Source organism: Heterodontus francisci, chromosome 30, assembly GCF_036365525.1.
Source record: "Heterodontus francisci isolate sHetFra1 chromosome 30, sHetFra1.hap1, whole genome shotgun sequence".
In the NCBI taxonomy this organism is placed as follows: domain Eukaryota; kingdom Metazoa; phylum Chordata; class Chondrichthyes; order Heterodontiformes; family Heterodontidae; genus Heterodontus; species Heterodontus francisci.
Genome location: NC_090400.1, coordinates 32,094,857 through 32,115,756, shown reverse-complemented (window position 1 = coordinate 32,115,756; position 20,900 = coordinate 32,094,857). Strand labels below are relative to the sequence as shown.

At 39.8% G+C, this 20,900-nt stretch overlaps 1 protein-coding gene across 4 annotated transcripts; it reads left to right on the top strand.

Annotated features, from left to right (window-relative positions):
* Positions 1–1,103: 1,103 nt before the first annotated feature.
* c30h11orf54 (chromosome 30 C11orf54 homolog) lies at positions 1,104–20,698 on the top strand. 4 transcript variants are annotated; one of them, XM_068010289.1, is made up of 8 exons: positions 1,104–1,211; positions 2,373–2,471; positions 7,473–7,546; positions 8,464–8,565; positions 13,649–13,825; positions 16,075–16,224; positions 18,476–18,589; positions 19,952–20,698. In XM_068010289.1, exons 1-8 carry the CDS (start codon positions 1,151–1,153, stop codon positions 20,123–20,125), a joined length of 951 nt encoding a protein of 316 aa, XP_067866390.1. In that variant the 5' UTR covers positions 1,104–1,150; the 3' UTR covers positions 20,126–20,698. The 4 variants fall into 4 exon arrangements, with proteins under 4 accessions (XP_067866390.1, XP_067866393.1, XP_067866392.1 ...); XM_068010292.1 differs by lacking the exon at positions 19,952–20,698 and adding an exon at positions 18,756–19,941; XM_068010290.1 differs by lacking the exon at positions 1,104–1,211 and adding an exon at positions 1,938–2,090.
* Positions 20,699–20,900: the final 202 nt, after the last annotated feature.

Genomic DNA, 20,900 nt, shown 5'->3' with positions numbered 1-20,900 from the left:
TGTAAAAGATCTATTCAAAGAGGAGTGAGGGAGTTATCCCCTGTGTCCTGGCCAATTTTCATCTCTCAACCAAATCAGATTATCTGGCCATTATCTCATTGCTGTTTCTGTGAGCTTGCTGTGAGCAAATTGACTACCACATTTTTGACAGTGATTTCACTTCAAAAGTACTTAATTGGCCCTAAAGCACTTTGCTGCTTCCTTCCTCTCTCCCTCCACAGTGTAAGTACAAACACTTCACCTGCTTCCTTGTTACTTGAAAAGCAAATGTATCATACTTCTGTAACCTCAAAGCCTATGTTGCTGGGATATAGTCCATATGCTTGCATTTATATAATGCGTTAAATGTCAAAAAACATCCCAAGGTGCATAATCAGACAACACTGACACCAAACCAAAGATGAAGATGTTAGGATGGGTTACTAAAAGATTGTTTAAAGAGGTAGATTTTAAGGAGTGTCTTAAAGGAGGAAAGAGAGGGATTGAGAAAAATAAGTGTGAGATAGAGGGGGGCAAGAGGGGAGAAAGGAGAGAAAGATGTGAGTTCAGGTCTAGGGCGGGGGAACCTTAATTTGGGACGATAGGAGGCAGACACTGGCAAGTGTACACCAATTGTTTTCAGATGTACAACATCTGAATTATAATCCATCCAATTTTGCTCTCTATTAAAATGAATGGAAAATAATTTTGGGTGGGATGTAAAATGACTGTCCAACCTGAACTTCCTCTATTGCTGCTGGGCAAGTTAGGTTAAAATTGGGGTTAGTATTAATCAGATCCCCAAATTGGTCTATGCTAATCATGTGACACCAGCTGCTGATCAGATCTTTGGGCAGAAAAAGGTTAATTTGTAGCCATCATAATAGTTCTCTGTTTCGCTGCCTCTCAATTTTCCACTTTGGACATTTTATGCAATCAGCTCAACCTCTTCTCCCAGATCTACCCAAAGTGTTCTCCCTTTCCCTCTGCTCCATCCCTCCTACCAAGGACAACCCCTGAGTCCCAAATCCATTCCCTCGCTTCTATTATGATTTTGTTGCAATGACCAACATTGCTCGGAGTGGTCAAACTTGGTGTAATGAGTAACCAGCGTTCAATAAAACAGTATGTTTTTTCTGGGAAGCCTCATAGTCGGACAGGATTGAGTACAATGGCTATGAGGATTGAGAAGTCTGCATTTTATGTCCCAAGTTTGGAGGAACTTTGTGAAGGTAAAGCAAGGAGCTGTCGCAAAGCGACAATCTGCACTGTGTGTAATGTAAGAAAAGCTCCAGTGATAGTACAGTATTCTTTTGCTTTATGGGGACGCAATGCAAACTAAATTGTAACAATGCGTTATCGCATTGCACGGGTTCAGGAATCAATGGACTAATACTTCATAACACCAGCAAAAATCCCGGACTCCCAGGTGTTTAAAAATAAATGTGACGTCTCTATTCATTGGTGGTCCTGCCAGTGGTGAGGAATGAGGAAGGTCCCTGGTTCTACTTCTGGTGCAAATAGGACTGATTTGCAACCGCTTTGAGGGCTGTATTGGTTTATGGGCTGCAGGTTGAACAGCAGTGCAGCTATGGCATTATAGCTTCATAAATTTCTAATCTGGTAGACTGTGTGTATGTTTACTACTGTGACAATTTAAATGTGATTAATTATAATCAACTTTACCTAGAAATTTCAATTATAAATGGCAATGACAGCCCCACCCCCCAAACTGGCAAGTAAATTGGTAGGGTGTCAAGTGAAACAATGCAAAATTAGCTTGAACTCATAAGTAGCCACTCTGAATTAGCAGTGAGCTTTCCGAATGGCTTAACAAGATTCTCCAATAATAGTTGAGCCCAGAAAGGTTTCCATTTTGACCACTGGGTTGTGCTGTGTTAAATGATCTCAGCTAGGGCTGTGGTGGGGCACTAAAATTAGACTTCATTCCACTGGATTTTGAAGGAGAAAGTTGGGCAAGATTCACACACCCGGTAGTGATTCTGCTGGCTGTTTCATGTGGTGAATGTTGAATGAGATAGAAGTGGATTCAGTAGTGATTCACCTTGCAGTTGACTATTAAGACAGATACATGAATGCTAGCCACTCAGGCAAGGTATTTTGCTTTTATATTAAGGTATTACAGCTATTCACAAAGCTACCCCAGCAAAAGTCAGTACTTTCAGGAGGAGAGAGGGTGGTGGAGGGATTTGTCAAGAAAAAAAATCAATACTGTGATGATCATTATATGTGGCAAAGTTAATAGGTGCTAGACTGGATCATAATGAAATTGCTGGATGCAAAAGGGGATCATTTTCCAGACTACTGCAGATGTACTGGAAAAATATTTTGAAGTAAAATATGCCTTTTCAAATTTGCTGTTTCTCTTTCAGTGCTGCAGGATGGGCTGAAGAAAAACTTTGCAGAGGTTCAGGTGTCTGTTGTGGACTGCCCAGATCTTACACAGGAACCTTTCACTTTTGCTGCTACAGGTTAAGTACAACTCCTACTGCATTTGAAAGAGATGACAATTTATAAAATTCTTAACTTTAAATGCAGGAAGCAAATAACCGTGTATGTTTGAACAAAATGTGAGTTGGATGCCAAACATGCATCATAATGCTGTGGAGAATTAAACATTGAACTACAGATAAGATTGATGTAATGAGGGTGGCACAGTGGTGCAGCGGTTAGCGCCGCAGCCTCACAGCTCCAGCGACCCGGGTTCGATTCTGGGTACTGCCTGTGCAGAGTTTGCAAGTTCTCCCTGTGACCGCATGGGTTTCCGCCGGGTGCTTCGGTTTCCTCCCACAGCCAAAGACTTGCGGGTTGATAGGTAAATTGGTATTGTAAATTGCCCCTAGTGTAGGTAGGTGGTAGGAGAATTGAGGGAAGGTGGGGATATGGGATTAATGTAGGATTAGTATAAATGGGTGGTTGATGGGCCGAAGGGCTTGTTTCAGTGCTGTATCTCTCTATGACTCTAAAACACTAATAAGTATAAGTTCCTCCTGTTCCTATTTTAACAGTTGTCAGTCTGTTTACTATAAACAGATTATTAGATTTTGTTAAAATATTGAACAGAGGAATTTCACCAGAATAGGTTGTCAATTCATTGTAAGTAGCATACAAGTATTGTGTCTGGTCAGCTTGACAATTGCATGTTTTATTTTTATTTGTAACAGGGAGTAAAACTCTAATAGTTGCTATGTATAAAAGATGCATTTGTAAAAACAGCAAACTATTAAATATTTTCCTAAATCTATCCTATTTCCTTCTATATTTGGGGCTGAAATTTGTTTGGCGGCGGATATAAACAATGGCAGTCCAGCTGCATGTCGCGGAGCCGCTGTGATATTAAACATGACTGCTCATTCAAATAGCCGGAGCGGATTGCCCACCCCGATGATGTGGAGGGGGTGGGCAGTCCATCCTCGGCAATGGCATCAGCAGCCTTTGCGAGGTGCTGATGCCATTTTTAAAAGGCTTCAAGCTCTAACTTTAACTTAAATATTTAAAGTTGGATTGATTCTAAAAAAATTAAATAAATTGAACCGTGACCCTCTCCCAACCCCCAGTAACCATAGAATTAATTCCTTGCCCTCTTTCCCCCCCGCCCTACAAAATACTTACCTTGTGCTCCTGAACTTCCCCGCCCCTCCAACCAAAGTTCATAAACTCTGCACTGTAACCCTTCCAACCATCCCTTACACCAATGAGATGAGTTGAACCTACTACCCCCCCCCCCCCCCCCCACTGAAAAACTTACTTGCTCCCCCCTCTTCACCAGTGTTCCGCCTCAGATACCCGGACAGGGATCCGAAGGCACGAGGGTGCCAGTCACTGGCCTCAGTGTTGCTCCAGGACGGACGGTGAGAGCGCAATGGTGACATTCATTTTATTTAAATTATTTTACATATGTAAATTTGGCTCTCATCGCCGAGCGGCAGTGGGGCTGTCTGAAGGCCTCACTGCTGCTGGCAGTATTGGGCTGGGCCTTCCTGGCGTCGAGTCCCAGGGCGGGCCTCTGCCGGAGGCATTTTCTGCCCCCACAACCCCCCAACATCGGTTGGGGGTGGGGGGGTGGTCTGTTAAATTCACCTCTTAATGTATGCTCCCAAAGTCTGGTTTGTAGAATATTACATTCTATGGCTGTTTTCCAGGGACACTACTAAAGGTATGTCTTGATTAACCTGTCTTGAGACATGCTTGATTTAGCCCTGGAAGGGACGATTGCCACTTGTATTTGACCTATCAAAGATTGTCTTACCCTACGGGGGAGGGGTGAGTAGACACAACAGTGGGTCTGCAATTTGAATTCCGCTCTGCTAGTTGAGAATCTGTTATTCTAACACGTGGCTACTGTGTGTCTGCTCCCTTTGCTTTTTATTCCATGACATTTTGTCATTTAATCTCTACCGGCCTCTACCCTATCACAGACCTTCCCTTTTGTTCTTCCTTCCCCCTTCCAACGACATAAAACCCATCACATTTCTACCTTTGGTTCTGAGGAAAAGTCATAGCCAACTCGAAGCATTAACTCTGTTTCTCTCTCCACAAATGCTGTCAGACCTCCTGAGTATTTCTAGTACTTCCTGATTTTATTTCATTGACTTGGTTTCTCAAATTAATAGACTGCTGACTCACTCAAAATCTTTGAATCGTATGTGCTTTAACATGTTGACTAGTTTGAAAACTGGATGTCTGTTCCAATAAACTGTTAATCATTGCATGCTGTGCAAATCAGCACATTTAATCATTATTGCAAGAGGTAAATCTTTGAAACTGCTCACACTAGCTCTGATCGTGCTGCAGATTGTGCAGAATACCGATAAAAAAATTGTGAGCTGGAAATTGTTCATTTTGTAGTGGTAAATAACTTTAATGAATGTTATTGGCATACTTCTGGATTTCTCCCAGTACCTATGTCTTGTGCTCATTTGAAAAGGCAGTTCTGTAAGTGTATTGATAACTCAATGACCCAAATCTGGTGCTCTTACAGCATAGCAATAAAAAAGAAAGACTCCATTTGTATAGTGCTTTTCGTGACCACCAGATATCTCAAAGCAGTTTACAGCCACTGCAGTACTTTTAAACGGTAGGCATTGTTATAATGTAGCACTTGGTAGCCACTCACTTCTGAGTCATGAGGTTCTGGGTTCAAGTCCCACTCCAGGGCTTGAGCAAAAAACAAATCAAGGCTGATGCTGTATTGCTGATGCAGTATTGAAGGAGTGCCGTCCTTTTGGAGGTGCAGTCTTTCAGATGAGACGTTAAGCTGAGGCCCCATGTGCCAGCTTGGGAGGATCCAAGATTTTTGCATATGCCTCCGTGTATGATTCTCCAATCTACTGGAAGTGGATTGGCAGCAATCTACTGAGACAAAATCAATTGTAAACCAATAAACTAGTTTATTTTACATGGAGTGCATGATTAAGAGCTTAGGAACAATAATAGGCCATTCAGCCCCTCAAGCCATGCTATTAGGTCATGGCTGATCTGTATCTGATCTAGTGGCATGGTTTAAGGGGCTGAATGGCCTATTGTTGTTCCTAAGCTCTTAATCATGCATCCTATGTAAAATAAACCAGTTTATTAGTTTATCTGTCTTTGCTCCATATCCCTTGATACACCTATTCAACATATTTCTATTAATCTGAGTCCTGAAAATTTCCATCAACCCAGCATTCACAACCTTTTGAGGGAGAATGTTCCAGACTTTCACTGTCTTTTGTGTGAAAAAGTACTTCCTGATTTCACTCCTAAATGGCCTAGCTCTAATTTTAAGATTCCCCATCAGAGAGGAGAGGATAGATATAGTGAAAATATCCATTCCTTTTATCATTTTAAAGATCTTGATTAGATATCCCCTCCATCTTCTAAATTCAGGGAATATAAACCAAGTTTATACAACCTTACCATAATTTAACACTTTAAGCTTTGCTGTCATTTTGGTGAATCCCCATTATCCTGTGATTCGGTATCCAAAAGTGACCTCAACACTCGAGATGAGGTCTGATCACAGCTCTGTACAACTGAAGCATCATTTCCTTATTGTGTATCGCAACCCATTGAGAGAAAGGCCAACATGCCATTAGCCTTTTTGATTATAGTTTGTACCTGTACACTAGCATGGAGTAATTCGTATACATGGACACCAAAATCCTTTTGCTCTTTCACAGCATCTAGTTTCTCACCGTAAAGAAAATATCCTAATTTGTCTTTTTTTGATCATACACGTTGATGACCATACACCTCCCCACATTGAAGTCCAGCTGCCATAGTTATAGCGTCATTACAGCACAGAAGGAGACCATTTGGCCTATCGAGTCCGGCACACTTACTTAGTCTGTGTATGATTTATGTACGTAGACACACAAATCCCTTTGCTCCTCCAAAGTTCCTAATTTCTCACCCTAAAAAAATCTGTTTTGTCAATATGAAAGAGCAGAAGAGTAATGTGAAATGTAAAGAATAAATAAGCGGTAAACCTCTGAAAGTTGAAGCTTTTGTCTCATCGCTATTTATAATAATGGAATATGTAAATGTGAATAATATAGGTGTTTCCAATTTCACTGCAGATAATGAACTGAGAAAACCTTCTAAGTGAGCCGATGCGGAAAACATTGACTTTAGAATAAGTGGGTATTATAGAGCAGCAGGTCGCAGGTTTGACCCGCTGTCTTCCCCAAATGAGGAGTTCATTATTGTGGGCAAGACATTGTGTAGATGAAGTCCTTCCCTTCTAGGAAGGAGAGAAAATCAAGATGGGGACTCGCTCTAGTCTGTTCTTGCACATCTCCTAGGGATTCAATTTCATTTTGCGCGCTCACTTTTTTTTTTGCTGAAATTATTGAGATTGCAGATGACTAAAGCTTGGGAGCAGACCTGCCCTGTCAGCTGGAGTAAGATGCATTGTACCAGGGAAGAGATGAAGAGAGGAAAATTAGTAAACTCCAATTCAAGTGGAGTCACTTTTTTAATACTCTTTTTTTTTTTCTGTCTCCAGTACCAGTTTATAAATACATTCTTTAGTACAAAAAGGCTTCTTGGAATACTTATTCACGTTTGACCTCTGCTCTGTAGAGTTCAGTGCATGCTTTGCAGGCAGATTTTGAAAAGAAGCAGGAAAGTGAGTAGGCTGAGACATTTAGGAAGGCATTCCAGAGGGTGGCATGTAGTGGCTGAAAGAATTGGTGCTATTGGTGGAGTAGCAAATGAAGAATATACCAGTGTCAAAGGATTGGAAAATGGTGAGAGATCAGATCCATGGAGAAGATTAATTTGTACCTGCAATAGTATATTTATTTACCATTTTAGTTCACTTGGGGCTTCCAAACACTAAGACAAACTAGATTTCTCATTACACCTTAAAATTATTTGTTTTTCTTTTCACAAGGGTTGAAATTAGCATTTAATACATATTAAAGGTTATTTGACTTTATTGAATTTTTTAGAGCTAACCTTTATTACAATGTGCTTTTATTTTACAGGGCTCTGTGGAAAACCTCGACTAGCAGATGTGGGAGGAGTTCCTTACCTTGTACCTCTTCCACAAACTGAGAAAGTGAGGAGAATTTCCTTTTGGTAAATCTTATTCTTGGGGTTTGACATCTGATAACCCAATGTGGACCTTTCAATTATAACCACTATACGTTTAAACGCCAATACACTTACCCAAGGATACAGAATAAGTACTGATGAGGAAGGCTTTTAGGTCTACCTTAGTTAATGTATCTAGAAAAATTATTAGTCCCCTATTAAAACATCCAGCTTTCTCTTAAATGTTTTCTGTGCTTTTGCCATCACTTCCTATCCAGGACTCTATTCTAAAGGTTGATCAGATCTCTGTGTGACAAAGAACCCATCCTAACAGCACTCTGGCTGTACCTACACCCCAAGGACTACAGTGGTTGAAGAAGGAAGCTCACTACCACCTTCTCAAGGGCAATTATGGATGGGCAATAAATGCTGGCCTAGCCAGCGATGTCCACATCCCTTGAGTGAATAAAATAAAAATCGGTCATAAATTTGCCTTGAGTTTTATTACAATTCAACTTGAAGTAGTGTTCTGGTTTACCAATTTGCATATCATTATAATTCATCCCTTAGTTTTCTCCTTTCAAAGCAGTCTTTCCTTACAACTTAGTCCTCTTATTCGAAGGATCGTTCTTCATACGTTGTCCCCTTCTTTCACAGTAATACAGTATTACGAGTTTGATCTGTCAAGAGCACTCTATAAACAAGAACTTGCCTTTATATAACACCTTTGAATGCAGGAAAACATACCAAGATATAGCAGCTGTAGATTCTTAATTGACCTCCATTTACGTAACAGTTTAGTAGCCTGAAGGGAACTCAAACCCATACTTCACGTGGTTAATATTCTTGATCTTAGACAACGTACATCCTTCAACTGACAGCAAATACCACCACAGGAGGTTTTCTGTAATATAAAGGAACTTTTTTTATTTCCAATCACAGATCTATAATCTGAACACTGTCGCTAATGAAGTGGAACTGCCCAGTGCCTTCATCCTTGGAGCTGGAGCAGCGTCATTTAAAGCTGTGGGTGTGAATGCAGAGGTACAAATTATAAATATTCCTTACACGTATGATAAACACTTATTGTAACCTGATACATTAGGTTTGACCATTGAAAATGTCCCATTTGAAAATACCTCCTAAGACAATTGAATTCCATATTAAGTTTGAAAGCAATGTACTTGAGACTCTTATATGCAATGAAATGACTATAAGGGGAGAGCTGGCTCAAGTTGATTGGGTAAGTAGACTAAAAGGTATGGTGGTAAATGAATAGTGGGAAACATTTAAAGAAACGATTCATAATGTTCAACAAAAATACATTCCAGTAAAAAATACTCCGAGTAAGATGCATCCGTGGCTTACTAGGGAAGTTCAGGATAATATTAGATTAAAAGAGGCTTATAATGTTAAGAATAGTCATAAGCCAGAGGATTGGGAGAGTTTTAAAAACCAGCAAAGGGTGACTGAAAAATTGATAAGCAAAAAAATTGAATGAATAAGCTAGCTAGGATTATAAAAACAGATTGTAAAAGCTTTTACAGGAGAGTAGCTAAAGTAAACATTGGTCCTTTAGAGGCAGAGACAGAAGAAATTATCATGGGAAATGGCAGAGACGTTAAACAAATATTTTGTGTCTGTTTTCACAGTGGAAGACACAAATTACATATCAGAAATAGAGGATAACCAAGGGGCTAATAAAAGTGACTACCTTAAAGTAGTTAATATCAGCAGAAAAAAAGTATTGGAGAAACATTAAGGACTAAAAGCCGACAAATTCCCAGGACCTGATGGCCTACGTCCTAGGGTTCTAAAAGAATTAGCGGAAGCACAGGTTATGAGTTTCCAAAATTCCCTAGATTCTCGAACGGTCCCAGCAGATTGGAAGTTAGCAAATGTAACACCTCTATTCAAGAAAGGAGGGAGAAAGAAAATGGGGAACTACAGAGCAGTTAGCCTGACATCAATCGTTGGGGAAAATGCTGGATTCTATTATTAAGGAAGTCTTAACAATGCGCTTAGAAAATCATAGTATGATCTGACAGAGTCAACATGGTTTTACGAAAGGGAAATCGTGGTTGACAAATTTGAGATTTTTAAGGATGTAACTAATAGAATAAATAAAGGGGAGCCAGTGGATATAGTATATTTGGATTTCCAAAAGGCATTTGATAAAATTTGAAAGGGAGAAGTGTGGGTCTAAGACTAGTGTTTTAAACTTTAATAAAGGTAATTACAGGGATATGAAGGCAGAGCTAGCTAAAGTGAACTGGGAAACTAGGTTAATAGGTAGGACAGTAGAGATGCAGTGGCAGACTTTTAAGGAGATATTTAATAACTCTCAGCAAAGATTTATTCCAGTGAGAAAGAAAGATTCTTTGAGAAGAATGCATCATCCGTGGCTAAATAAGGAAGTTAAGGATAGTATCAAATTAAACGAAACACTGTACAAATCTGCAGAGATCAGTGGTAGGTCAGAAGATTGGACAGATTTTAAGAACCAGCAAAGAATGACAAAGAAAATTAAGAGGGAGAAAGTAGAGTATATGAGAAAACTAGCTAGTAATTTAAAAACAGATAGTAAGAGTTTCAACAACTATTTAAATAGGAAAAGAATAACTAAAGCTAGAGTTGGTCCTCTAGGGAATGAGTCTGGGAAATTAATAATGGAAAACAAGGAAATGGCAGAGGCATTGAACAGGTATTTTGTGTTTGTTTTCACTGTCGAAGACTTAGAAAACCTGCCAAACGTTCTTGAAAATCATGAGGTGAAAGGGAGGGAGGAACTTAAAATAATCACCATCATCAGGGAAAAGGTGCTGGGGAAACTATTAGACCTGAAGGTGGACAAGTCCCCAGGATCAGATGGCCTGCATCCCAGAGTTTTAAAAGAAGTGGTTGCAGAGATAGTAGAGGTTTTGGGTATAATCTTCCAAAAGTCCTGAGGTTTTGGAAGGGTCCCAGTGGATTGGAAAATAGCAAATGTAATACCATTATTCAAGAAAGAAGGAAGACAGATAGCAGGAAACTATAGGCCAGTTAGCCTAACATCTGTCATGGAGAAATTACTAGAATTCATTATTCAGGAGGTTATAGCAGGAAAATCATAATGGGATCAGACAGAGTCAGCATGGTTTTGTGAAAGGGAAATCGTATTTAACTAATTTATTAAAGTTCTTTGAGGAAGTAACAAGCAAGGTGGATAAAGAGGAACCTGTAGATGTGATGTACTTAAGATTTCCAAAAGGCATTTGATAAGGCGTTACATCAAGGGTCACTACACAAAATAAGAGCACATAGTGTAGGGGTAACATTAGAATGGATAAAGGACTGGTTAGCTAACGGGAAGCAGAGAGTAGGGATAAATGGGTCTTTTTTGGGTTGGCAAAGTGTAACTAGTGGAGAGTGCCACAGGGATCAGTGCTGGTGCCTCAACTGTTTACAATTTATATCAATAACTTGGATGAAGGGACCGAATGTATGGTAGCTAAATTTGCCAATGACAACAAGGTGGGAAGGAAAGTAAGTTGTCAAGAGGAGGTTAAGAGTCGACAAAAGGATATAGATAGGTTACGTGACTGTGTCCGCTTTGGCAGGAAGAATAGAAAAGCTAGTTAAATGAAGAGAGATTGCAGAACTCGATAGTACAGAGGGATCTGGGTGTCCTGGTAAATGAATCACAAAAGGCTAGTATGCAGGTACAGCAAGCGATTAGGAAGGTAAATGGAATGTTGGCGTTTTTGCAAGTGGAATAGAGTATAAAAGTAGGGAAGTTTTACTGCAGCTGTACAGGACCTTGGTGAGACCACATGTGGCGTACTGTCGGTTTTGGTCTCCTTATTTGAAAAAAGGATATAATTGCATTAGAAGCAGTTCAGAGAAGGTTTACTCAACTAAGCCCGAGGATGAAGGGCTTATCTTATGAAGAAAGGTTGAATAGGTTGGGCCTATACCCATTGGAGTTTAGAAGAAAGAGAGGTGATCTTATTGAAACATATAAGATCCTGAGAGGACTTGATAGAGTAGATACCGGGAGGATATTTCCTCTTGTGGGGGAGACTAGAACTAGGGAACACAGTTTAAGAATAAGAGGTCTCCCTTTTAAGATGGAGATGAGAAGAAATTTTTGTCCTCAAAGGGTCATTAATCTGTTGTCATGAAGGCCCTCACCTGCCAAGAATGAAGTATGTTAATTTTGTCATATGAACATTTATTTTAAACTGTTGCTGGAGTGAAGAAATGACTTATTTTACAAGAGATCACCAGACACTTGGCTGGAGGACGTTTGCATACTAAAAGACAGTGCTTGGAGAGACAAAAGAATTTTTCACTGGTTCAGTTAACAAAGATTGGGCTGGGCAATGGTGATCTGCATCTTGTCGAGGTGGGAGACAGCACTACACCACCGCCCCCCCACCCCACTGAGAATTTTGGAATTCACAAACGCAGGAGTGGGTAAGCCAGCTGGTCACATGACTAACCGGCTGGTCCAGGCTTTTTGAACTAGACACAGGACTGCTTGGGGTCGGACGGCAGATTGTAACTCAACCTGGAACAAGACAGCCTCTCTCTTGGCTGGCTCTCTTGCTTTCTCACGAACCTCCAGACCCGCTGAAGACACATAAACCTCAAGAGAGAAAAGACTCCTACATCGAAACAAATTAAAGCATGCACTGGGCCCCAACGAACAGCAAGATTTAGCGGCAACCAAAGACTCCACATTGAACTCAAAGGACCGTAAATAACTATCAGATATTGCCTCAAACGTTTCCCCTTTATTCCTTCTACTTTTTCTGTCTCTATCTGCATGTGTGTTTATTGCGTTTGCATGCTAGCATGGTCGCATCGTGTATTCGTAGCCGTTACCCGAATTAGAGCTTAGTTTAAGATTAAACTTCCACCTTTCTTGTTTAAATCTAAGAAAACCTGTCTGATTTCTTTGCCTTACAATTGGAAAGCAGTGAACAAGGATTCACTGAGGGGGAGCTAAAAACACGGTGTTTTTAAAATTAAACCCTGTTACGGTTAAACCAGGCAAAGGCTAAGAGGGAACCCCTAGACCCCTATCTTACTTGGTTGTAACACTGTGGAATTCTCTTCCCCAGAAAGCAATGGAGGCTGGATCATTGAATTTATTCAAGGCTGAGTTAGATAGAGTTTTGATAGGGGATTCAAGGGTTATGGGGATCAGACAGGAAAGTGAATTTGAGACCAGATCAGCCATGATCTTATCGAATGCCGGAGCAGGCTCGAAGGGCTGAATGATCTGCTCCTGATTCAAAGTCCTATGTTCCTTAAAGGTTAATAAGCAAGACAAGGGCTTATGGAGTTGAGGAAATACAATAGCATGGATGGAGGATTGGTTAATGGACAAGAAGCAGAGAGTAAGGATAAATAGGGCATTTCAGATTGGCATGCTGTAACTAGTGGAGTGCTACAAGGATCAGTGCTGGACCCTCAACTATTCGCAATCTCAAGAATAACCAACAAGGAAAACAACAACTTATACTGCATGAGAAGAGAGTGCTGATTGGTTGGCAAGTGAACTCTGATTGGGAGAGGCATTGCCATGGCGAATGCACCAGTTTACGGTGACTGACAGTTAACTGCCAAGCTTTGTTTGAAATTTAAACCAGGCAGCTTGATTCTGATTGGTCAAGGGCTGAGGAATGAACCAGCTAATGGCTGTCACTTATTTTGTTCAGCTGAAACAGGCGCAATGTTTGTACATATTCTTTCTGTCTGCAAAGAACGGGCTCTGTGTATTAATATATGTAGCTTCCAGTATACGCAAATGTGCCAAACTGCAAGCCCTACTGACCATCTTAAATTGGTTGTCAACGTAATTCTTAGCACTCGAAGGAATCAGATAAGAGATGATCAGTATTTTTGTGCATAAGGTGAGAGGAGTCCAAAAGATGTATTTGTGACAACTGTGAGGAAAGTGGAGCCTACAGCAACTACTGTTAAATTCTGACGACAAAGAAGTTCTGTTTGTGTTGAGAACTGTTCAATAAATATAGTTTACTAGTAACTTATTACAGTTGGAGTTCATTCTGTAAATCTCCTGATGTGATGTGCAAGATATTCTAATTACTGATTTATGTGGTTTGTTTTATTTTAGCTTATGCCCAATGTCTCTACCAAAGGAGATGGTAAACCTGAGGTGAATCACAGTTACAGTGCCAAAATCAACCCTGTTACGGGTGGGTGTATCCTGGAGAAATATGGTGAAAAGTACAAGACTTGTGATTTTGCACTACTGGCAAACCTGTACATTAGTGAGGGGAAACCAGGCAAGGTGAACAGAATCCTCTTGATATTTTCTGAATAAAGTATTTTATACTGTTTATATGAGTGTAAGTTCCATATCAGTGTGTATTTACTATATCAAAAACACAAACATTCTATTAAATGTTTGCCAAATTCAGATTTGACTTTTCCTAATGGAAGGGGAAATCTACGATGGTACCTTTTTATGGATTCTAAATAGTGGTTTTGAGGCAAGAGAAGCACAACAACCTGTTTACATAATGCCTTTTAATGTAGGAAAACATTCCAAGGTGTTTCACAAATGGAAGCTAAGTCAGAAGGGTGAGTTAGGAGAAGTGACCAAAATCTCAGTCAAAGGAAAAGATATTTTGAAGGGGAGTTCCAAAAATATAATCAAGGCAGCTGAATGCTCTTCCACCAAAAATGAGACAAAGGGACGAGAGGTAATGCATGGAAGGCAAGAGTTAGGGGAACAGAGCATTTGGGTAGAGATATATGTCTGGTGGAGATTGCAAAAGTATCGTAAGGAAATGCCATGGAAGGACTTAAAGGTGAGCACAAAGATTCTAAATAATGAACTGGGAGACTGGGATTCGGTATGAGTCATTGAGGAAGTGGGGTGATGGTCAAATGGGGCAGAGATTTTGATAAGTTGGAATGAATGGGTAAATAAAGACCAGGAAGTAGGTATAAATAAAGATGTCAGTGGTGGAAGAACTGAAGTAGGGGTGGTTTTGGGTAGTCTTGCAGAGGTGAAAGTCAGCAGTTTTGGTGATAGATATAGGATGTGGGGTAGAAAGCTCAGTTTAGAGTCCAGAATGATGCCAGGATATTAGATAGTCCAGTTTAACCTGAGATAGTGGCCGAGTAAGTGGATGGAGTCAGTGGGTCATGGTCATTTGTGGCGGGGACTGAAAACAGTGGCTTTAGTCTTGTTTAGCTGGAGGAAATTGTGACTCATGCAAGTGCAGGAAGTAACATCAAACATGGCCGCTTAAGAGTATAATACATGCATTTATATAGTGCCTTATCACGAAATGTCTGACAGAATAAAGTTATATTTGTATTAGTTCTTTTCTGGAAGCTCTCCATGTGCTTATGAGGACGCTAGAATAGTATAGCAGTGCTCCTGGATGTGCTCGAAGCTTTGGTAGCTTTCCTCTGATCTGTTAAAAACAACCGCTACTTAGCTTTTCAGCTCCAAGATGCAACCTATCAAATTATACATGTTTGCATTCCTGAAGTCTGATTTGTGGAAATGGGATCCCACAGTGTGATCTGGGAAGCAAAATGAAGAGTATGGGTGTAAATGGTTTGCAGGCAGTCTGTGTCCTTGTCTGGGAGTTTGGACATTTGTTTGACAGAAGGTGCAGGAGATCCAGATGGTGGGCAGGAAATGACATGTCTAAGGCAGCATCACTCTTAAAAGTGCCAATGACTCCTTGCTATTGAATTTTTATGTATACAGAAATAAAATATTCCCTCAAAAGTGGTACTTTCTATCATCAAGATCATTGAATAGCTGTAGTTTTTGCCACAGAATTTTCCATTAGTACTCTGGTTTGTGTATTGCACTGAACAGCCAATAGCTAACGCATTGTATTTTTTATATAATATATAGCAGAAAATTTGGGAAATATTCAGCAGTTCTGGCACCATTTGTAGAAAGAGAAACAGAGTTAACATTTTAGCTCTGTGATCTGCTGACAAGGATGGTGCTGTTGTCAGGCATACTGGCCTGTACTGGGCAGAGGTCAAATGCCAACTCTCGATACTTCCTCCTACCTCCCCTTGGACCATGACCCCAGCACTGAACATCAAGCCATTGTTTTTTTAAAAAAGCCAGTTCTGATGAAATGTCACAGATCTGAAATGTTAATTCTATTTCTATCTCCACAGAGGCTGCCTGACCTGCTGAAAATTTCCAGTATTTTCTGTTTTTATTTCAGATTTCCAGCATCTGCCGTATTTTGATTTTGCGTTGTATTTTTTAAATCCATTTTACTTCTTTTGTCACACTTTTTGCATCACTGTTTAGAAGTTTAGTAATGATACTTACACCAAATTGATCACCATAAAGGAATATTGACATTCTCTCTGTGTGGATTTGAAATGGTACCATGTGATATGTTAAGAAATGGGTTGATGCATTTGTGGTTAATATTGCACAGTGCGATTTCAATGCATGTATCTAAAATACATTAATGGGTTTATAATAAAATGTGTACATTTGTGTACAGGCTGATTTTTGATGTGGTATAACCTGATTGTTACTAGGTTGTTGAAGTAAGAAGCAGCAAAAGAACAGGACAGAGTAACTTTGTAAGCTGCATGAGGGAAACTCTTGAACAACACTATGGAGATAAGCCTATAGGAATGGGAGGGACTTTCCTAATTCAGAAAGGAAAAGCTAAGATTCATGTTATGGTGAGTCCCAATGCATATGGTGTTTTCAACATAGTACTGCAATTGTATATGAGGGGTAGGGCAGAAAGGGTGTGGATGGGCAAGAATACTGCAGAGACATTGAGGGTACATTTTCCTGTTCAGTGCCAGAATGTAAAAGCTTGCTGGGGCAGAGCCCTTATTGGAAAATTGGGCATAAGCCACTCAAAGAAAGGAACATCTCCCCCTGAAGGTTTATGTTACCATATGCAATTCAAGCATATAGTAAATGTTCAGAGTTTACTTAGGCAATTTAAACATATAGCATCGTCGACAGTGCTATCAAGCGGCACTTGCTTAGCAATAACCTACTCCGTGACACTCAGTTTGGGTTTCGCCAGGGCCACTCAGCTCCAGACCTCATCACAGCCTTGGTCTAAACTTGGACAAAAGAGCTGAATGCAAGAGAGGTGACTGCCCTTGACATCAAGGCAGCATTTGACCAAGTATGGCATCATGGAGCCCTAGCAAAACTGGAGTCAATGAGAATCAAGGGGAAAACTCTCCGCTGGTTGGAGTTGTACTTAAGCACAAAGGAAGATGGTTGTGATTTTTGGAGGTCAATTATCTCAGCTCCAGGACATCACTGCAGGAGTTCCTCAGGGTAGTGTCTTAGGCCCAACCATCTTCAGCTGCTTCATCAATGAGCTTCCTTCAATCATAAAGTCAGAAGTGGAGATGTTTGCTGATGATTGCACAATGTTCAGCACCATTCGCAACTCCTCAGATACTGAAGCAGTCTGTGTAGAACTGCAAATATCCCTCTTGTGGCTGACCTGATAGTTTCAAGTTCTCAGCCATGCTGACTCAGCAGTCACCTTCTGCCTTGAGGTCAGCATCTTAACAGCTAAGAGAAATTCCCTCTTGACCAAGAAGGTAACTTAGGCTAATGATCCAAGGTTTTAGTGATGGTGAACAATGCTGTTAGAACATAATTGGCATGTTGAACTATTTACATAGTTGATTGCCTTGCCTCTCCAGAGTCTATACCAATGCTGCATAGTTGCTGAGCCTCAAAGTAAGCATCATTACTGGAGGGATTTACACCACTTTTAAAGCACTAGACCCCCAAAAAATTGAAAAGAAGAGCAATGGGATGTTGGGAACGCCTCAGACAAGGCTATCCAGAAACAGAATTCTTCATTGCTCTGTACATTGAAGCTTCAGTGGATCAAACAAGCTAAGGCTTTAAAGAGCATCTTCACCCAGACAAGGATAGTTGAGGACACTCCAACTTACACTACAAGTATGTCTTAGTCAGTGAGCAGACCCATACCATGGGCACTGTTATATCTGGGTCCACAGGTAGAACATTTAATGATCCACATGCTTCCAATTTCACCAAGGTTACAAGTCCATACCTGAGAAAATAGAGGTACAATTTCTACCACCTTGCCACCAATGAGCTGCTACTTAAGATAGTAAATGAGAAACCAAATCTGAGGGGAATCATTAATGGAGTGATTGCTGAGGATGTTGACGAGTATGATAGTTGGATGGACCACAATCACTTATTGCTAATGGTTTTGTCTGCATTAAGCACAAATTTCCAATTCTTTGCCTATCCTGTTCTTATACAGAATCTTTTGAGGTCCTGCTACTAGACGCATTGAATTGATGGATTATGCGTCAAAGTTTCGTCTTGGTGCCTTCAGGATGTCCAGAGTTGTGCCCTTGCCTTTTGACCCAGTTACAGCCATGTGCCAACTCAGGAGAGGCCTTTCTGCACCAGCCTTCTGCCAAGAACTTGCCTAATTGATAAGACTTTTCAAAGTGTTGCCAAGCTGCCTTGTAGAAGCAGCGATTACAGGGCAACACTTTTCTGGAAAAAAAAATCTGTTGCTAGTGAGCTGGTGTGTTCAACAATAGGCTGACCTTATCTTTGCCAGCTAGCCCTTTACCCCCAGGGTGGGTAGACCATGGTTAAGAGGGATTACTAATAACCATTGTTACTCCCAAAATTGAACTGGTTGCTAGGTGCTGAGAGAAATCCTAGAATCTACCATGAATTCTTCCTCAACAAGGACTTCCTGTATTGGGAGCTATCCTTATCGTGCAGGGGTCCTTCTAGTTGCTAGGTCTTGAGCAGATACTGGGAGGAACGTGAAATAATTTTTTTTTTATTAAGTGCAAGGTGTATAAATATAACCAGATGTGTTTTAGTTTTAAGAGACATCTGTTGCTGTGATTGGTATCGCTTTGGTTCTCAAGTTGTTGAGTTTGTTTTTTCTAGCCTGAATTTTCTCCCTGTCCTTTGAGCAGTGATGAGGCTGTAAACAATTGGCTGAAATTCTTTGACATGAGCGCTCCTCTCATCTGCCAATCAGTGTTTGTGTCCCGGGACTTGGTAAGTATTAAAGCCTGACCAACATTTATAAATATTAGGTATTCTATGCACTTCAAGCACTTTTTAAAGTAAAGATTCAAATGATGTTTGACTACTTGATTTCTGTCTTTTAATTCAATGTTTAACACAAAATTTTACTTAAACCTGATTTATATTTTATTTTCAGGGATTATCTTGATTTAAAGACTTTCAATTTGATGTGACCTTTTATGAATGAAGAATATACTTCCTATATTTTCTTTTAGGAGGTCCTTTTGATGGTTAAATGCAGCATGTGGTATCACATAAAGCCATCAGAAGATGCCAGGCTCAATATTTGTCTCTAAAATAAAAGCAAAATGCTGCAGATTCTGGAAATCTGAAATAAAAACAGAAATGCTGGAAATGCTCAGCATGTCTGGCAGCATCTGTGGAGAGAGAAGCACCATTAATCTGAAACATTAAATCTGCTTCTCTTTCCATAGATGCTGCCAGAGCTGCTGAGTATTTCCAGCACTTTGTTTTTATTTCAATATTTGTCTCTGCTGAGTTAGCTGATCTCGGCCAAAGCAGCAGTTAGTGTACTACAGTTGGTCTAAGTGCCCTAGGGCTGTGGATAGGAATGCTGTAAGTCAGCATTCCAGCTAATTATAGCCATATACTTGCTGAAAAGTGGACATGTGTAGATATCAGTACCTCTCAGAGCTGTTTTCTTTTGGGCCTCCTTATCTCGAGAGACATGAGAGGTATATCAAAAGGAGAGGGGAGACTCCCTGCAATTAAAAGGGGGAAAATAGTATTTTTAACTAACATACTAATAATTGCAACTTTGGGAAACTTGAACTTTGTGTTGTGATAGCCTACATTTTGCTTTATGCAGCATTGTGTATATAACCTGATTAATCATCAAGCAAACAGGAGAAAAGTTGGGACTCCAAACTCTTAGGTAACCATAACTCACTCAAATTTGTTTGTGTAAAAAAGCCCATCTTATTTGAATTATATTTTGGTCTTTCAGATTGAGGTCCATCTCATAGTGTATTACTCATGGGTTTCCAGTTGATCTGGCACTCCTATCATTAGGATATATTGTTTTAGAGATAAAAACTGCAACATTAAAATCACTCAATGTTAAAATACTTCATTTTTGTTTCAATGCTTGTTTACCTTGCACTTCTTAGGGGTGATAAGAATGGCAACATGTTGCCATTTCTCTTATGGCTACAAAGAAAGATGATATTCAAGACTGTCGTGTTGCATTTTGCAATTTTCTGATAAAATACAGGAGTGGCCTGCCTAAACATTTGCTGGAGCTCATTTACGCAATTTTTATTGCTGCCCCTATTTTTAAAATGTTTTAGTTGACCTGTTTTCTTTCACAAGGGATTTGACCTTCGAGTGGAGCATACCCATTGTTTCAGCCATCATGGAGAGGGTGGGCACTATCACTATGACACTACCCCAGACACTGTGGAATACCTGGGCTACTTCTTGCCAGCAGAACACCTTTATCGCATTGACCGGCCAGAGAAAACTCACAAAATAGGACGTGATTAGTAACACTTCTAGGCAATCCTTTTGAAAATGTAGCAAGGCCTTCAGTTCCTAATTCATTCAGTAATGCTGAAACATAAGTGCTGTCAATAGGATTTCAGTAAAATGTAATGTGTATTAAATTTCCCAACTATGTCAACTTGAATTGTGAAAAACAGTCAACAGTGCAATTATGGCATTTATCTTCTATATATCTAGATTATGTTTGGAGAGAGCGTTTTGAAATGTGAGATACTTGGGTGAAATACGAGTGATTACAAGTCTATCACTGGTGATGAGAAGAATTTGAAGTAGTTATTAAACAGTATTTTTTTCAATGGCTTATTGGTATCAGCATATTGAGCTTAATGACGATACTGGACCACTGTTCAATAAAGTTCTCTAAGTTATACTTTATAATGTTCAGAATTGTGTAGAAAATTACTTTTGTGATTGTATGAAAAGGATGTGGATACACTATTTCAATTGTAAACCCGAGCCCACTTCATTATATATCGGTCAGATCTAAAATTATTATTCAACCATTTAGTCCTGTAGCATATCAAATATTCATGAATAAAAGATTGCAATAGTGGAGATCAGTGATTTGAATTTATTCTTGGCTTTTGTTACTAACTATTTTAATTTTGAAGAAATATTTGTGAAATGATAGTCCATAAAATCACTAGAGAAGATTTTGACTGAAAAAAAATTATTACTCATTATTTGTTAAATTTCCAAAATAGGTAATGAATATTTTATCTTTCACTTCATATTCAAAGAGTAGTTGTTAAATGGT

Bases quoted from the DNA above. Each gene is read 5' to 3' on its own strand.
- c30h11orf54 (XM_068010289.1), top strand. From the start codon at position 1,151: ATGGCTATGAGGATTGAGAAGTCTGCATTTTATGTCCCAAGTTTGGAG. The intron at 2,472-7,472 runs GTTAAGTACAAC...TTTATTTTACAG, and splicing joins TTTCACTTTTGCTGCTACAG to GGCTCTGTGGAAAACCTCGA. The intron at 18,590-19,951 runs GTAAGTATTAAA...TTCTTTCACAAG, and splicing joins TGTTTGTGTCCCGGGACTTG to GGATTTGACCTTCGAGTGGA.